Source organism: Pelophylax lessonae, assembly GCF_965119305.1.
Source record: "Pelophylax lessonae genome assembly, chromosome: 2".
NCBI classification, from domain to species: Eukaryota; Metazoa; Chordata; class Amphibia; order Anura; family Ranidae; genus Pelophylax; species Pelophylax lessonae.
The window spans coordinates 393,231,531-393,249,238 of record NC_138769.1 but is presented as its reverse complement, the minus strand read 5'-3'; the positions used below and the strand labels follow the sequence as shown (position 1 = coordinate 393,249,238).

The window sequence follows — 17,708 nt, the reverse complement described above, 5'->3', positions numbered from 1 at the left end:
TCCAGAATTGTCACACTTTTTGTTTATAGCGCAAAAATAAAAATCGCAGAGGTGATAAAATACCACCAAAAGAAAGCTCTATTTGTGGGAAAAAAAGGTCATCAATTTTATTTAGGTACAGCGTTGCATGACTGCACGCAGTGCAGAATTGCAAAAAATGGCCTGCTCATTAAGGGGGCAAATCCTTCCGGTCCAGAACTGGTTAACTTCTCTCCAGGCTGAGTTAGCCAGATTGGAAATAGGCATGTGTACCCTAGGTAAATGTTGTGAAAGTGCCTCTAAGTAAATGAGTAGTTGGTCCATTTTTATTACACTTGCCAGATATGCTTCTGCAGAGTGAGGAACCATAAATGAATTCTGTGTGCTTAGGTTTCTTAGTTGATCTGACAACTACCGGTAGTGTAGATACATGTCAGGTAGTGCCATTACTGCTTCATCTTTGAATCTCTGAAAGGTGGTAAGTTTTAGCTTCACTGGTAACCATTTCTACTTGGTCAGGAATTTAAAGGAAATCCAAAAGCTTTCAGTTGTCACAGGAACAGAAGATAAGGGGGATGTTTCAATGGGGACACCTACTTCATTGTCAGTTGTCTAAGGCTCCATGTACACGGGACGTTGGAAATGGCCGTTTAGAAGCTGTTGGGCGTTTTTTTCAGAAGCCCCTGAACGCAGCTCCATGTTATCTTATCTGTCCATGTACACATGGTCGTTTACAGTCATTTGCAGACAGTTGCGTTCAGGGACATTTTTTAGAACGCAATTATTTGCTTTCAAACGTGTGTTTCCCGGCGTTTCAAAAGCAAAAACGCGACCGAACGCGGCCGAACGCGACCGAACGCGATGACCCGCGTTTAGCGTTTGCGTTTTTCCATTTTAAAGGGGAATAATTTTTTGACCTCTAGGAACGGTTCTAAACGCAAACGCCCGCTAAACGCGACCTAACGGACGTTTCAAATGTCCTAAAAATTCCAGCATTCAAAGGGACTTTTAACAACGTCCCGTGTACATGGAGCCTAAGAGGGTGTTTCTCTTCTCTTTAAAGATCGTTTCTCTAAAGCCCCGTACACACGTACCGATCGTCGGCCGAACGATCGGCCGTCTTTTGTCCAGGGCTGTCGTGTCTGTTGAAAACTGCAAAAGACTGCACACGAATTTTGTCGGCCAACAACAGCCGACTGCAGAAGTGATGTCATGTGATGGTTAACTTTCCTTGTCTTTTTTCTTCTCTGAGCATGCCCAGTCTTGCTAATCGGCTGTCTGTCGGCCGAAATCTGTACTGACTGGCGAACAATCGGCCGTTCTGGTGTTGGCCAACAAAAATTTTAATGCCTGCACAACAGATTCTGTTCGGCCGAAAATGTGCTGTCGGCTGTCGGAAGCATCATACTAACAAGCCTACAATCGGCCGATCGGTCGTCGGCCGAATATTTACGGCCGACAATCGGTACGTGTGTACGGGGCTTAACTTTCTGTTAGTGAAGGGAAATTTTCCTTGTGTGACCTAGTCAGAAAATAAAAGAAATATTTAACAAAGGTCCGATTCCACTTTATCCAAAATTAAAAATATGACTATAGATACACATTATTAGCCAAGCCTAAAACACATCTGAAAAACATTACTCATGCATTTATGTGTCTTTTGTTATCAATTATTTACAATTTCCTTGGGCTTGGAACACCACTTTTGATTCACTTACTGTTTATTGTATTAGTGAGCAAACGCTAGGCATTTCTAATATTAAAATAATTTTTAGACTAATCTGTGTTTCCTGTTTTTCAGCATTTGGCTGCTTGTTGGTCAGCAGTACCGCACTTGCACTGAGAAATGTCATAGGTTATATGTTTACAACTGATAGGTGAGTAATATGGAGATAAACAATTTCTTCTTCTTTTAGAGAACCAGCATATTTTCCTTAGGGATTTAGAGGTCAGTTACAATTTCTTTGGTTTTCAGTATTATTAGCACCTTGAACCAGGAAGGGAGCCTTGTGCTGGTGATAGGGAATTAAAAATGTGCAATGATGGGACAGAAGGGGACGGAAAGCTTTTACTGGGATACATCATCAGGGCTAGGCTGGCAAATCCTTGACACTAAGCATCTTGCATATAGGCAGAGGGTACTTCAGAAAATAGTAGTGAGTGAAGTCCAGATGTTATAAATCCCCTTATGTTATTTGGCTCATGGGTTCTCTAGGCAAGGGCTCTGGCACTCAGAAACTTGTCAATCACATGGGGTTACCCTCCAGGAATGCACATCTGACAGCACTGTAACCATTCCATTCACTTGGCAGGTCTTTCTGCTTGCCAGAACAATGCTCCAAACATTACAGAACAGGAACCTCACTCAATCAGCTTGGAGTCACCCTAGGCCAGCCACATATGCTTTCCCTCAGAATGTGGTCCAAAGTGTCCCTTTCCTCATGCCTCCAAACCCACAATATCTTCCAAGCCTTGACCCTCCCAACACCAGTTTTGTGCATTATTGGCAAGACCTCACAGGCCTTACTGCCATGTCAGTTTGCAAAAAGATCCTGACACCTCTTCACAAGGCTAAAAATTAAAGAATGGCAGAATTAGTACATATTAGTAAATATTTACTTAATGGTAAGTTCAAGTTTAGATAAAGAATATCCAGCTTCCATTTGCTAACACTTCAACATACTCTGAGCTAAAACTCCCCCCAAGTTCCCACTTACCTCCTTCCAATTCCAACGTTTACATCTTCTGTTTAGAAATGTCCTTCACACTGCCTGTGCTAAGGCAGTAACTTCCCTTTCATGTAAATAGGGGCTTACTCAAAAGTTACAGATATTGTCCATTCAAGTTTATGGGAGATTACTGCACTGGCAGTGCCAACATTTCCAAACAGAGGATGTAAACACCACAAAAGAGCCCACTGTGTCAGGAACAAGCGAACAACACAATAGAATAGAACTTTCCTTTAAAAATAAAGATTCCCCTGCCAACAGTTGCAAATAGAACAAACTACATGTAATCTGTAGAACACAGACTATCCTCTGCCTTGAACCATTACAGTGAACTCCTGTTTTTCTATTTTTTTTTTTTTTTTTTTGTGCTCCAGCATCATTTTAACATACCTTAATCTTAGTTACATTTGTGAATACATTTTAGAATTCTAATAGTTTCTGACAGGGGCGTAACTTCAGGGGTTGCAGGGGTTGCAATTGCAACCGGGCCCCATGCTCCAGGGGGCCTGTGCGGGTCCCCTGTACACCTGGATAGGAGGGGCAGCGGGGGGCAGCATGTAGAGAAATCACTGTCCTCCTTTTTCCTCCTGTAGCTGCAGGAGGAAAATGGAGGAGATTGGTTCCTCTGGATGCTGCCCCCACCACTCCTCCTATCCAGTTCACTTGTGTTCTGCTGTCTCTGGGCCCCTTTGTCCCCCCCCCCCCCACCCCACTGTGCTCCCTCCCCTCTCTTGCCGGCTGCTGCAGGGGATGTGTCCCAATAGAGAACCAGGAAGGGGGTCGGTAAAGATGTAATTCACCAGCTCCTTCCTATTCTGAATGGACAGAGTCATAGTCAGTGACATTGTAAAAAAAAATATGATAAAATGATAAAAAATAATACAATTAATATACCAAAAAATAAAAACTACTGACACCAGTGGGTGAACTTCCAGGATCGCAAAGGTCCCACTTCCAACCGGGCCCTAGCATTCCACCACCGTGGGGAGGCCCCAAGATGGCAGGAAGGGGGCCCACTGCAGAACTTGTGAAATAGTCCCATTGCGGGACCATGATAAAGGGCCCCAGGATCAGTGGGAAGAGCCCCAGGCTTGAAGGGAAGGGCCCCCGGCCAGGGGTCCGGGGGGCCCTTCATGGTTCCTTGCACTGGGGCCCTGAAGGTTCTAGTTACGCCTCTGGTTTCTGACCTCTGTTGTACAGTTTCATTTTTACTAATACAACCACCTTCATCTTTAGAAAGCTTATTTTTAATTTTCCAAATCACTTGCAGAAAAGTCTGGTAAACATTCAGCCTCTCTCTGTATAAAAAATGCATATAAATGGTATATTAAGATGGATAATTTACAGGTGCATCTAAAAAAATTAGAATATGATCAAAAAGTTAATTTATTTCAGTAATTCAAAAAGTGAAACTCATATACTTTATATAAATGCGTTACACACAGAGTGATATATTTCAAGCATTTCTTTCTTTTAATTTTGATAATAATTGCTTACAGCTAGTGAAAACCCAAAATTCAGTATCACAGAAAATTAGAATATTACATAAGACCAATAAAAAAAAAAACTTTAATACAGAAATGTTGGTTTACTAAAAACATATGTCCACTTACATTATAGTATGCAATCAATACTTGGTCGGGGCTCATTTTGCATTAATTACAGCATCAATGCGGCGTGGCATGGAGACAATCAGCCTGTGGCACTGCTGAGGTGTTATGGAAGCCCAGGTTGCTTTGATAGTGGCTATCAGCTCATCTGCATTGTTGGATCTGCATCTTCATTAAGCTGGTCAGCAAAGGGAAGCATTAAGTGCTCTAGAATTTCCTGGTAGAGGGCTGCGCTAACTTTTGACTTGATAAAACACAGTGGACCAACACCAGCAGATGACATGGGTCCCCAGATCATCAATAACTGTGGAAACTTCACACTGGACCTCATGCAACTTTGATTCTGTGCCTCTCCACTCTTCCTCCAGACTCTGGGACCTGGATTTCCAAATGAAATGCAAAATTTTCCACAAGTTCAAAGTCAGCACAGCCTTTTTCTAGAGCACTTTATGCTTTCCTCTGCTGACTAGCTTTATGGAGATGTCCTATTTGATGAAACGTGTTAGGCAGTCCCCTGGAGACGAAAGCACGCTATGAGCCACGGCATTTGACACATTGATGCTTGTTTTTATCATCTTTTTGTAAGTACATTTGCAATAAAAGTTCCTATATGCTTATTACGGGCTTCACTATGTGTTGCTTCATTTTATTTTGGCAACACTGTACCCATGAATAGATGAGTGAAAGTAGTGGTCCTAAGGAGGGGTCATCCTCACTGAAATCCTGTGTGGTGAAGGAGGATTGCTGCAAACCTTCCAGCCTTGGTGTCATTAGTGTGGAGTTGGAGTTACACAGATTCCTGTTCATGCTGGTTTCTCTCCCTCTTCTGGAACAGAGATTGGATTGTCACCATGGTGTTGTATGCTGTCAACTCACACTGAAGCTGGTGCAGGGTTCAGTTTTTTCCCTCTTTTCATTATATAATATGGACTGCATTTAACCCCTTGTAGTGCTGCATACAGACTTTAAATATAGCTTTATGGAGATGCTGATTTCATTTTCCAGCAGGACTTTTCCACCTCCCACACTGCCAAAAGTACCAATACCGGGTTTATTGATCATGGTATCGCTGTGCTTGAGTCGTCTGACTTAAACCACATAGAGAATCTGTGGGGTATTGTCAAGAGGAAGATGGGAGACACCAGACCCAACAATGCAGATGAGCTGAAGGCCGCTATCAAAGCAACCTGGGCTTCCATAACACCTCAGCAGTGCCACAACTGATCACCTCCAAGCCACACCGCATTGATGCAGTAATTAATGCAAAAGGAGCCCTGACCAAGTATTGAGTGCATACTATACTGTTCATGAACATACTTTACATTAAGCCAACATTCCTGTATTAAAAATCCTTTTTTTTTTTTTATTGGTCTTATGTAATATTCTAATTTTCTGAGATACTGAATTTTGGGTTTCCACTAGCTGTAAACCTAGTGCATCGCAATTAAAAGAAATAAATGCATTAAATATATCACTCTGCATGTAACGCATCTATATAAAATATAGGAGTTCCACTTTTTGAATTGAATTACTGAAATAAAATTACTTTTTTCATGATATTCAATTTTTTTGAGAAGCACCTGTATTTACAAGGGAGCTATTAGTAAATGAAATGGCTAGGTTTTTTTCTTCGTGAAACAGGAGAAAACATTTTTTATTTTTTTCATTATATTGTCATGGTAAGTGTTTTATAGAATGTTCTTATGTGATTTAATGTATTTTCTTTTTGTCTTTAAATTCAGAGATATTATTGCTTTGCTTTCAAAAATCATGCTCCTATTTGCTCCACTGCACCTGTTTGAGGGAGCAAATGTAAGTATTTCATTATTTAGTTCAATTTTATTAAAATGAATGAAATAAAAATTTGAACACCAGGAAATATCTGTATTACATATGGCCACTAGGGAAGCTGAAACTGACTGTAGTAGTTGGCTATACTACAGTGATAACTGCAATATTCCAAGTGCTAATTTGGTTCCATGCATACAGCTACCCCTCTGCACACTTACCATAGGGTGGGGGTCACTCACTTGGCACTTCCACCATTTATAGAAAGCCTTATCTTTTCTAATGAATACAAGGCATTCTAATTAAGAAGGTGGGCATTGTGAATGCCACCACCTCTCCTCTCCAAAAAAAAAAATATAAAGATGTACTATGAATGGTGGCAGTGCCAGTTGAACAACCCCATGTTGTCATTGTGCAAGGGTGACCACAGAGTTGCTCTCCGTGTAGAAAAAAAAATGGTATTTAAACTTGTAGGTGATTGGACATCGGCCAACTTTGCAAGTAAGGCCTCCTGATGTATCCATATAATCCCAACCACTCCATGAGACTCCAGTTTAGTCAGAAAGCACCAAGGAGATCACAGAAAAGCTTTTAGGGCAACTGTGAGATGGCAAAGCATTCAGCTTACATCTTCGACAGAAAATGTTGGCTAGATGTGTGCATTTAGAAGTCTTATAGGCACCACATCACTAACCAGAGAGAACTTCAGATAGGTGAAGAAAAGACCACAAAATATAAATAGGTAAATGTTAAATGAGACAACAACTACTAGGGAGAAAACGACTAAAAGTGAATATGACCCATTTAGGCACAGTCCAGGAACAAGATGTACGTCGAGGGTGACAATTCAGAAAAATTTAGTGAGCCATGAGGCAATAAGAAGTATGATCTTAACAGAAGTGTCATTCAAAGATTAGGAAGAAAAAAAAAAAAATATTGAAAACATAGAAAAAATGTTCTCTTACAGAAGTGATCCATCACCTAAGAACACTGACAAAAAAAACTGAAGCCTCACAGAGTGTTTAGGTATAAGAATATTAGTCTCTGTGTCCTGTACTGTGTGATTACAGTGGTATTAAACCCAAAAACAAAAATATATTAAATTGCAGCTCACCAATTCTCAGATGTAGTGGTTGCATTAGGTTTCTTTTTTGTATTTTTAGTCTTTTTTTTCCCCTTTATTTTCACCTGGTAATCCAGCAAGTTGTGATTTTTCAACCTACTTTAATAAACCAAGCTGTCTAGACAAAGTAGCATTTAGGAGTTTGAGAAAAAGCATTTAACAATGACAGCTTTCATTGATCTATGTAATTCCTTTATCTCAAAAGGAAAAAAAAACAGGTTGCTGTAACCGCTTATAAAGTGTTAGCTAGGGTTCTGCTTTAGTTTGTTAGTCAAGTCCATCTAAAGCTGCAAGTCTAACACTACCCTTACCCCAGACTGACAATGCTGCTATCCAAAGAACTGGCTGGATTGCCAGTTAAAATAAAGATAAATAGTCTAAAAAAAAAAAAAAAATAATACAGCCATCACATCTAGGTATACAATAATATGGGGTGAAGGGGCACACTATTCACCCCGCTGATTTCTTGGATTTACAGGTACTACATTCTCCTTCATTTTTTGTACATAAAAACCCTACCAAAAAAGAAACCCATACAAGACTTTAAAGGTACCATACCAATAACCAATGTGTATTTAAAGCGGAGTTCCACCCAGAACTTCCCCACTTCCTGGAGAAGGCGCCGCGGTGCCGTCCCTCGGAAGTTTGGACCCCTTCTCCTTCCCCTGCCGCCGAGTCAATTCAAATGCGCAGCGTGCTTTGTGCATGCGCATTAGGGACCCGCCTGTGTTGCCGCAAGGATTCACTGCCGGGTTCCCTCACCGGTATGGTGACGGCAGCACCCGACAGCCGATGGAAACATCGGCTGCGGTGCCGACATCGCTGGACTCCAGGATAGGTAAGTGTCCTAATATTAAAAGTCAGCAGCTACACTATTTGTAGCTGCTGACTTTTAATAATTGGAGGGGGAGGGGGTGAGGCTGGAACACCGCCTTAAAATCCCAAGAGGTGGCTGCACAGGTTGTTTAAAATATCATATACACACAGACATGTCCTTACTGCACCATGTATATTCTCAGTCCTGATATTAAGTTGACGTATTTCACAGGTCATAGCCTGCTTCTTCACGAAAATCAAGGCTCCATAAGCATCTGTAAATATAGAGGAAAACATCTAATAGCCAATATTCAAGATAAAGTTACCATTTTTTCATAACATTGTCAATTAGTGCCATATACTACCTGTAGTAGAGATTGACAATATGTGCAAATAGTTCAAGTCAATATTAAAGAGAATAGCAAGTCCATGGATGGTGAACTGCAAATCAGTCACCTCAAGGGGAAAGAAAGGAGGAGAAAAAAAAAAAATCCCTAGGTCACCGCATCAATGTCCGCTAACATCTGGTGCTCTATAATGAAATATCATAGATTCAATTTAATTATTCAGAAAGATCTATATATTACAATCATTATCTGTGGATTAAATATAGTGCTATCCGCACAAACTATAATTACCAGAAATAATGTCTTAAATCCTACTTCATTTCCTCCCTATCATTCATAAATATATTCACAATGTTTGTCATACAGCGGGGGTCAGACTTGGAGATAGCTATTGGATGATATACAGTATCTCACAAAAGTGAGTAAACCCCTCACATTTTTGTAAATATTTTATTATATCTTTTCATGTGACAACACTACAGAAATCACACTTTGCTACAATGTAAAGTAGTGAGTGTACAGTTTGTATAACAGTGTAAATTTAATGTCCCCTCAAAATAACTCAACACACAGCCAATAATGTCTAAATCATTGGCAACAAAAGTGAGTATACCCCTAAGTGAAAATATCCAAATTGGGCCCAATTAGCCATTTTCCCTTACCGGTGTCATGTAACTCTTAGTGTTACAAGGTCTCAGGTGTGAATGGGAAGCAGGTATGTTAAATTTGGAGTTATTGCTCTCACTCTCTCATACTGGTTACTGGAAGTTCAGCATGGCACCTCATGGCAAAAAACTCTCTGTGGATCTGAAAAAAAGAATTGTTGCTCTACATAAAGATGGCCTAGGCTATAAGAAGATTGCCAAGACCCTGAAACTGAGCTGCAGCATGGTGGCCAAGACCATACAGCGGTTTAACAGGTCGGGTTCCACTTAGAGCAGGCCTTGCAATGGTCGACCACAGAAGTTGAGTGCACGTGCTCAATGTCATGTGCAGAGGTTGTCTTTAGGAAATAGACATATGAGTGCTGCCAGCTTTGCTGCAGAGGATGAAGGGGTGGCAGGTCAGCCTGTCAGTGCTCAGACCATATGCTGCACACTGCATCAAATTGGTCTGTATGGCTGTCATCCCCCGGAAGGAAGCACAAGAAAGCCCTCAAACACTTTGCTTAAGACAAGCAGACTAAGGACATGGATTACTGGAATCATGCCCTGTGGTTTGATGAGACCAAGATAAACGTATTTGTTTCAGATGGTGTCAAGCGTGTGTGTCAGCAACCAGGTGAGGAGTACAAAGACAAGTGTGTCTTGCCTACAGTCAAGCATGGTGGTGGGAGTCTCATGGTCTGGGGCTGCATGAGTGCTAACGGCACTGGGGAGCTACAGTTCATTGAGAGAACCATGAATGCCAACATTTACCGTGACTTATTGAAGTAGAGCATGATCCCCTCCCTTCAGAGACTGGGCGGCAGGGCAGTATTCCAAAATGATAACGACCCCAAACACACCTCACGACAAACACTGCCTTGCTAAAGAAGCTGAGGGTAAAGGTAATGGACTGGCCAGGCATGTCTCTAGACCTAAACCTTATTGAGCATCTGTGACCCATCTTCAAACAAAAGGTGGAGGAGCGCAAGGTCTCTAACATCCACCAGCTCTGTGATGTCATAATTTTGGAGTGGAAGAGGACTCCAGTGGCAACCTGTGAAGCTCTGGTTAACTCCATGCCCAAGAGGGTTAGGGCAATGCTGGAAAATAATGGTGGCCACACAAAATACACTTTGGGCCCAATTCGGACATTTTGACTTAGGGGTGCACTCACTTTTGTTGCCAGAAGTTTAGACATTAATGGCTATGTGTTGAGTTATTCTGAGGGGACAGCAAATTTACACTGTTATACAAGCTGTACACTCACTACTTTACATTGTAGCAAAGTGTCATTTCTTCAGTGTTGTCACATGAAAAGATATAATAAAATATTTACAAAAATTTGAGGGGTGTACTTACTTTTGTGAGATACTGTATATCTATAAAAAATATTATAATTACCCGCTCTCATATGGACATATAATCATATAAAATCAATAATCACTTATAAAACAGTTGAGATCCAATTCAACATTCATTCCCCTGGGTCTTAAAGTATTGGTCAGGTAAATCCACTTGGTCTCACATCTGGATAGTTCCTTCACCCTATAGGCTCCCCTCCATATTGGATAAGTCCCATGAATACCCCAAAACTTCAGCCCCGAATGGTCCCTATTGTGCTTACGTCTGTATACAAAAATATCAATATAAATTTGTTACGCCTATGTTGATTTCCCAACTACACCCCTTGGTATATGGATTCTATTGCGGCATCTTAGACTAAGTAACTGTCAAAGATAAAGCATACCATTGCTCCAGTCTTCTATTCATAAATGTAGCTGCCACATAACCACTCCATCCAGTGATGCTACCAAAACACTGTCTGTGGTATCCCTTTATAGATGAAGGCAATCCCCTCCCCTTCTTGTAGAATTTGGTGCCAAAATGATCAGCACTCACATGCCAATACTGTCGCACATGCACACTCCATGAGATCACTGGCATGAGCTTGTACAGCAGCATTGTAACATCATGGCACACGCATGCGTGGCACCATCTTGGGTATCTCTAATTGTTTTATATTTGAATATAAGTGTTTGATCATTTTTATACACATTTGTTATTTACTCAGATCTTGGTAAGCTGCAATATTTTACTTTTTTTTTTTTGGGGGGGGGGGGGAGGGGGGGAGAATTAAATACTTACATAAAATCTATTTTTTGGAGTCCATTGAGGGACATAGGAATTCAAAAACAGTCCAGTTATACTGCTGCCTGCTGGATGTTCAAGTAAACAGAAAATTGTAAACCACCCCCATATAACACCTCCTCTACCCAGCATACCTTAGTTTTGGGGAGAAATAGTATCAAGGGCAAAGCAAAAATCACAGAGGGGTGGGGCATATGTCCCTCAAAAGACTCCAAGAAATAGATTTCAGGTAAGTACAAAAATCATATTTTATTTCCTTTCCATTGGGGGAAACCGGAATTCAAAAACAGTAGGGATGTCCAAAAGCAGTCCAACTGAAGGTTGGGGGAAAAGCAACAGTAGAGAATGGAGAACCATCTGCAAATCAGAACTATAGTCAGGACCATAAATATTGGGACATCAACACAATTCTAATCTTTTTGGCTCTATACACCACCACAATCGATTTGAAATGAAACAAACATGATGTGCTTTAGCTGCAGACTTTCAGCTTTAATTTAACCGCTTACCGACCGCCGCAAGTACATTTACTGCGGCAATCAGCCCCTCCTGGGCAAAGCGACGTAGTACTACGTCGCTCGCCCAGGAGCCTGTAGGGGGCGAGCGCGCGCCGCCGGAGGCGGCTCTCCTGCCCCCGCTCGTTGACGGGCATCCCCACGCGAGTGACCGGCGGCTCCGATGTCCGCCGGTCACTCGCAATCTCCCGCTGGAGAGGGAGAAAGGCAGGCGGCTGATGTAAACACAGCCGTCTGTCATTCTCCCTGGTGTAACTGCAGAGACTGTACGATCCTGCTATGTAGGATCGTATGTCTCTGTGGTTACATCAAAAGCCACGCCCCTTGACAGTTAGAAGCACGCCCCTAGGGACACACTTAACCCCTGGATCTCTAATAAAGTTAACCCCTTCCCTGCCAGTGTCATTTTTACAGTAACAGTGCATATGTATAGCACTGATTACTGTAGTAATGTCACTGGTACCCCCAAAAGTGTCAAAAATGTTAGTCAGGGGTCCAATCTGTCCGCCGCAATGTTGCAGTCCCGCAAAAAAAATCGCAGATCGCCGCCATTACTAGTTTAAAAAAAACACCAATAAAAATGACATAAATCTTTCCCTTAGTTAGTAAACGCAATAACTTTTGCGCAAACCAATCAAAATACGCTTATTGCGATTTTTTTTTTTTTTACCAAAAATATGTAGCAGAAAACAAATTGGCCTAAAATGTTAAAAAAAATTAGATTTTTACATTTTTTATTTTGGGAATTTCATATAAAAAAAATGTGAAAAATATTGTTATTTTTTTCAAAATTGATGCTCTTTTTTTGTTTATAGCGCAAAAAATAAAAATCGCACAGGTGATCAAATACCACCAAATGAAAGCCCTGTTTGTGGAAAAAATAAGGATGTCAATTTCATTTGGGTACAGCATCGCACAACTGCGCAATTGTCCGTTAAAATCACGCAGTGCCGAATTGCAAAATAGGCCCTGGTCTTTGAGCAGCCAAATCCTCCGGGGCATCTCTTTCAGCTGCCCTTCACTGTATTTCATGTGCTCCTGCACAAAGCAGTGTAACTTCCCAGGGCTCCCTGCACCCTGGATGTTCTTGTCCCTGTCGAAGTGGGAGCCCAGGTAAATCAAACTTTTACTTTTTAATACTTGGTTGCAAATCCTTTGCAGTCAATTACAGCCTGAAGTCTGGAACGCATAGACATCACCAGACGCTGGGTTTCATCCCTGGTGATGCTCTGCCAGGCCTCTACTGCAACTGTCTTCAGTTCCTGCTTGTTCTTGGGGCATTTTCCCTTCAGTTTTGTCTTCAGCAAGTGAAATACATGCTCGATCGGATTCAGATCAGGTGATTGGCAAGGGCAAAGGGCAAAGCAAAAATCACAGAGGGGTGGGGCATATGTCCCTCAAAAGACTCCAAGGCTGGCCATACACTATACAATTTTCTTATTCCATTTCCTTTAGATTTACCTTAAACTATGTAGTGCAAGGGCCTGCCTGACTGCATACAAATTGAAAGTGTTTAGGTTTGACCCTATATTACATGGTTTTGGTAAATCTAAAGGAAAGTTGAACAAGAAAATTGTATAGTGTATGGCCAGCCCAAGAAATAGATTTCAGGTAAGTACAAAAATCATATTTTCTTTCCTTTCCATTGGGGGAAACCGGAATTCAAAAACAGTAGGGATGTCCAAAAGCATAACATTCCACTTCTTTCCCTTAAAAACCTCTTTGGTTGCTTTCGCAGTATGCTTCGGGTCATTGTCCATCTGCACTGTGAAGCGCCGTCCAATGAGTTCTGAAGCATTTGGCTAAATATGAGCAGATAATATTGTCCTTAACACTTCAGAATTCATCCTGCTGCTTTTGTCAGCAGTCACATCATCAATAAATACAAGAGAACCAGTTCCATTGGCAGCCATACATGCCCACGCCATGACACTACCACCACCATGCTTCACTGATTAGGTGGTATGCTTTGGATCATGAGCAGTTCCTTTCCTTCTCCATGCTCTTCTATTGCCATCACTCTGGTACAAGTTGACATTGGTCTCATCTGTCCATAGGATGTTGTATCAGAACTGTGAAGGCTTTTTTAGAGGTTGTTTGGCAAACTCTAATCTGGCCTTCCTGTTTTTGAGGCTCACCAATGGTTTACATTTTGTGGTGAACCCTCTGTATTCTTGATCTGGCCAACTGTTGTGAAGGGTGTTTTCTTCACCAGGGAAAGAATTGTTCGGTCATCCACCACAGTTGTTTTCCGTGGTCTTCCGGGTCTTTCGGTGTTGCTGAGCTCGTCGTTGCGTTCTTTCTTTTTAAGGATGTTTCAAACAGTTGATTTGGCCACACCTAATGTTTTTGCTATCTCTCTGATGGGTTTGTTTTGTTTTTTCAGCCTAATGATGGCTTGCTTCACTGATAGTGAGAGCTCTTTGGATCTCCTATTGAGAGTTGACAGCAACAGATTCCAAATGCAAATAGCACACTTGAAATGAACTTTTACCTCTTATCTGCTCCAAATAAATGGGATAATGAGGGAATAACACACACCTGGCCATGGAACAGCTGAGCAGCCAATTGTCCCATTAGTTTTGGTCCCTTACAAAAGTGGGAGGCACATATACAAACTGTTGTAATTCCTACACCTTTCACCTGATTTGGATGTAAATACCCTCAAATTAAAGCTGAAAGTCTGCAGTTAAAGCAGTTGTTTGTTTCATTTCAAATCCATTATGGTGGTGTATAGAGCCAAAAAGATTAGAATTGTGTTGATGTCCCAATATTTATGGACCTGACTGTATGTCCCAATCACACAGCCAGTGTTCTGAACATCTGTATGAATATCAGTCCCATGCAATACACAAGTTAAGAAGCTATCAGCAAGCCATCACATCTAAAGCACAGCACTATAGATATTTTCTACAACTGCTCTATAAAAAGAGGCACAACCCTGGTGGTGGAGATATCCCTCTAAAGGGAATCTACCCATTCTGGCAAAGTCTGACAGATTAAGGTTACTGCCAACAATAGATGGAGGGGCCAGACCAGTCAATCCAAATTGGTATATATGGAGGGTTTCTAGCTGCTTCTCAGTGGATCCCTGAAAAGTGAACACACTCTCAACCAGTCAAGTAGTATTACTGTTAAGGTGGGTCACTAGTATATCACAGTTCGAACAGACCCCCAATTTACAAATTCCCTTTAAAAAGGGAGAAGTTCCACTATACTTTCAGGTGGGACCTAGAACCCTTCAGTGTGTTATTCTAGTCTGCACAGAGAATTGTCTAAAAAAGAAACTAGATTTGCAGCTGTAGAAGTTTATAAATACACAGGGCCTGGAACATCAACCCAGATGCAGGGCAATATCCACTGCATCAGTATAGCCCTGTTCTCACCTGAGCGTTTTTCAGCTCATAATCCGCTCATCTCTGAAGTTCCAAAACGCCCAAAAAGCTAAATCCCATTCATTTCAATGGCCCCCGTTCACATATGAGCGTTTTGTCCCCTGAAGCAAAACGTTGAAGCTTAAAAAAGTATGAGCTTCTTTTTTGGCAGATTACAACCATTTTTGGTCAGATGTTAATATCTGCCTCCAAACACCTGCAAAAAAACGTCCAAAAAACACCTGAAAAAGCCCGAAAACGATATGCTCAGGTGTGAATGGAGCCTAAGGTTTGGATCAACCCCCTGTAAACTGTAAATCTAAGTCAGTGGCAGACTGTAGCTCTTCAAAAAACAGCTCTTTAGAGATGGACTGCTGAGACTCTGAGCCCAAACATTAAATCAAGCCTGTGGCCCCTGTCAGATTCAGACTCTGCAGGGGATGGTGCCAGAGCTTGCTTAGGGTCTCTGCAGGCAGAGTGTCCCAACAAATATAGCTAAAAAGTGTTGATTCCGCAATTTAGGTTTACGTGGACATGGGGGAGGACCTGGTCTTTCCCAACGGAGCTGTGAAGGACTCTGATGATAATAACCCTATGATAATATGGGTCCCAGCTTACAGATTCCAATTTCCTCTGAAGATACTGATTAAATGCCCCCGGAACCACTAGTGAAGAATGGGCTGGGGTCACCCGTGGCAGCCTGTTCTCTCAGATATTTTGCTTCCGCACATCTGTAATGCAACTGGACCCAATGTGAGGTAAGGCCTCAGATGCTTTTAGTCGAAGGTAATAAGGTCACTGTGGGTGGGCAGTGGAAATCAACTTGCTGCTTCACAAGCAAGAGTACCAGTGGGATTGTTAGTCCAGTGTTTCTCAACCTTTTTTCAGTCAAGGCACCCTATAAACTTATCAAAAATCTGAAGGCATCCTTTTAAAATTATGGACAGCCTTAAGGCACCCTATTCTAAAATGTAAAAAATTATGCTAAATAGTTTTACATAATGCAGCAACATTTACACATGTAGGACGCCCAACATTAGAGGTTTTTTTTCCCAAAGCATATACACTTTTGCACACTGGTACTGTCTATTATTCTAATGTTTCTCTTCTCTCTCAATTTCTCTCCATTAGTCAGCTAATGTGACCCTAGTGCTGAGGGCGAGAGGCAAAGGAGGGTCAAACAAGGATGCTGTGGAGGAACAGACATCCTCCTTATTAACTGATCACACATCATAGGTTGTTAGGATGCCAGTGTCTAGAAAGTAACAATGATGCATAATGAAAACCTGTGGCTTTGTGTAACTAAAAGGCAGGCTCCATCCACCTGCTGGCTTGTATACAATTTTTGATCAACTGTTAGGCATTTTGCCATGGCACCCCTAATGAAGCTTCAAGGCACCCTGGTTGAAAAAGGCTGGGTTAGTCCTTTAGACTGAATGGTGTGAAGGACAGCATGGAGCAGGAGTGTCGCTCCACTGAGCAGATGACATCAGCACTCAGTTCCCACCATGGTAAAACCAGCAGTGGCAGGAAATTGAAAAGTGTCAGTGAGATAGCTTGTTGGTTTACAACTTTTCTGTTTGCCTGTGTCACAACCTCCTATAAGCAGAAGTATAACCAAACTATTTATGAATTCATGTGTCCCTCAGTGGATGAGAAAGAAAAACTTTTTGGTCTTTTGTTTGATAATCTATGCAAGAAAATGTTTTATTTATTTAAAGGTTGCTGCACAGTTTTTGCAGTTCATACACTTTCATAGCGATCCTATGTAAAATAATTGTATAGGATATTTAACATTCAATTATCTGTTGTAGACAGCCTGCAGTGGAATATTAAGAGGAACGGGAAGACAAAAAATTGGTGCTATTACAAATATTTTTGGTTATTACCTCATTGGGATTCCAGTTGGATTATCGCTGATGTTTCTAACAAAACTTGGGGTTATAGGTAAGATCACAAACTGCATATATGACGGGAATATATATGCTTACAAACTGTTTCCATCTTACTACACTGAACTGTTTGTATTTTGACTTGAATTGTTATAATATTGACCTATCCCTTTTTGAGACCTCTGTGCCTGGCCTGAATATAGTGGAGACCACCATTGCAGACAATGTTCATTATACAGCTGAACTCAACAAAAACTTGGCATCCACAAATATCTTTACTGCATTCAAAAATTTGAGCCAAGCAATATTATTCGATAGATGCAGTGTTTTAAGTGTTAAAAATGATTATTTTATTTTCCTAGCCTCGATGTGAACCTTGTAGGAATAATATAGGGATTTACAAAGTTGCTCTTTGCTCAAGGAACCCCTAGCGACCTCTGAAAGTACTCTAGGGTTCTGTGGAACCCTGGTTTAGAAACCCTGCTCTAAGCATCATTTTTACTATGCAATTAGGTAGATTTACTAAAACTGGAGCACTCAGAATCTGGTGAACCTGTGCATGGTAGTCATTTGTGGATTTGTCTCCAGAGTCCAAAGGCTTTTTAAAGAACCTTGGGTGTGACAAAGCCTTTATCCCTGTGTCCAGATTTTACCAGTAACCAGCAGGCCGTGTGAGTGCAGATGTGCACAGTGTTTATTTTCAAGGCCAGACAACAGGTTAGGGCTCTACCCGAGAGACA

The 17,708-nt window shown here is 41.4% G+C and overlaps 1 protein-coding gene across 1 annotated transcript in view; it reads left to right on the top strand.

Annotated features, from left to right (window-relative positions):
- The window catches only part of LOC309546692 (multidrug and toxin extrusion protein 2-like), a gene marked incomplete at both ends in the record, with an annotated part of 151,864 nt that overhangs the window by 116,002 nt on the left and 18,154 nt on the right, over positions 1-17,708 (top strand). The window contains 3 exons of the mRNA XM_082246406.1: positions 1,781-1,856; positions 6,061-6,130; positions 16,891-17,023. Of these exons, the coding sequence (XP_082102532.1) occupies positions 1,781-1,856; positions 6,061-6,130; positions 16,891-17,023 (279 nt within the window). The remainder of the gene's footprint in view (positions 1-1,780; positions 1,857-6,060; positions 6,131-16,890; positions 17,024-17,708) is intronic.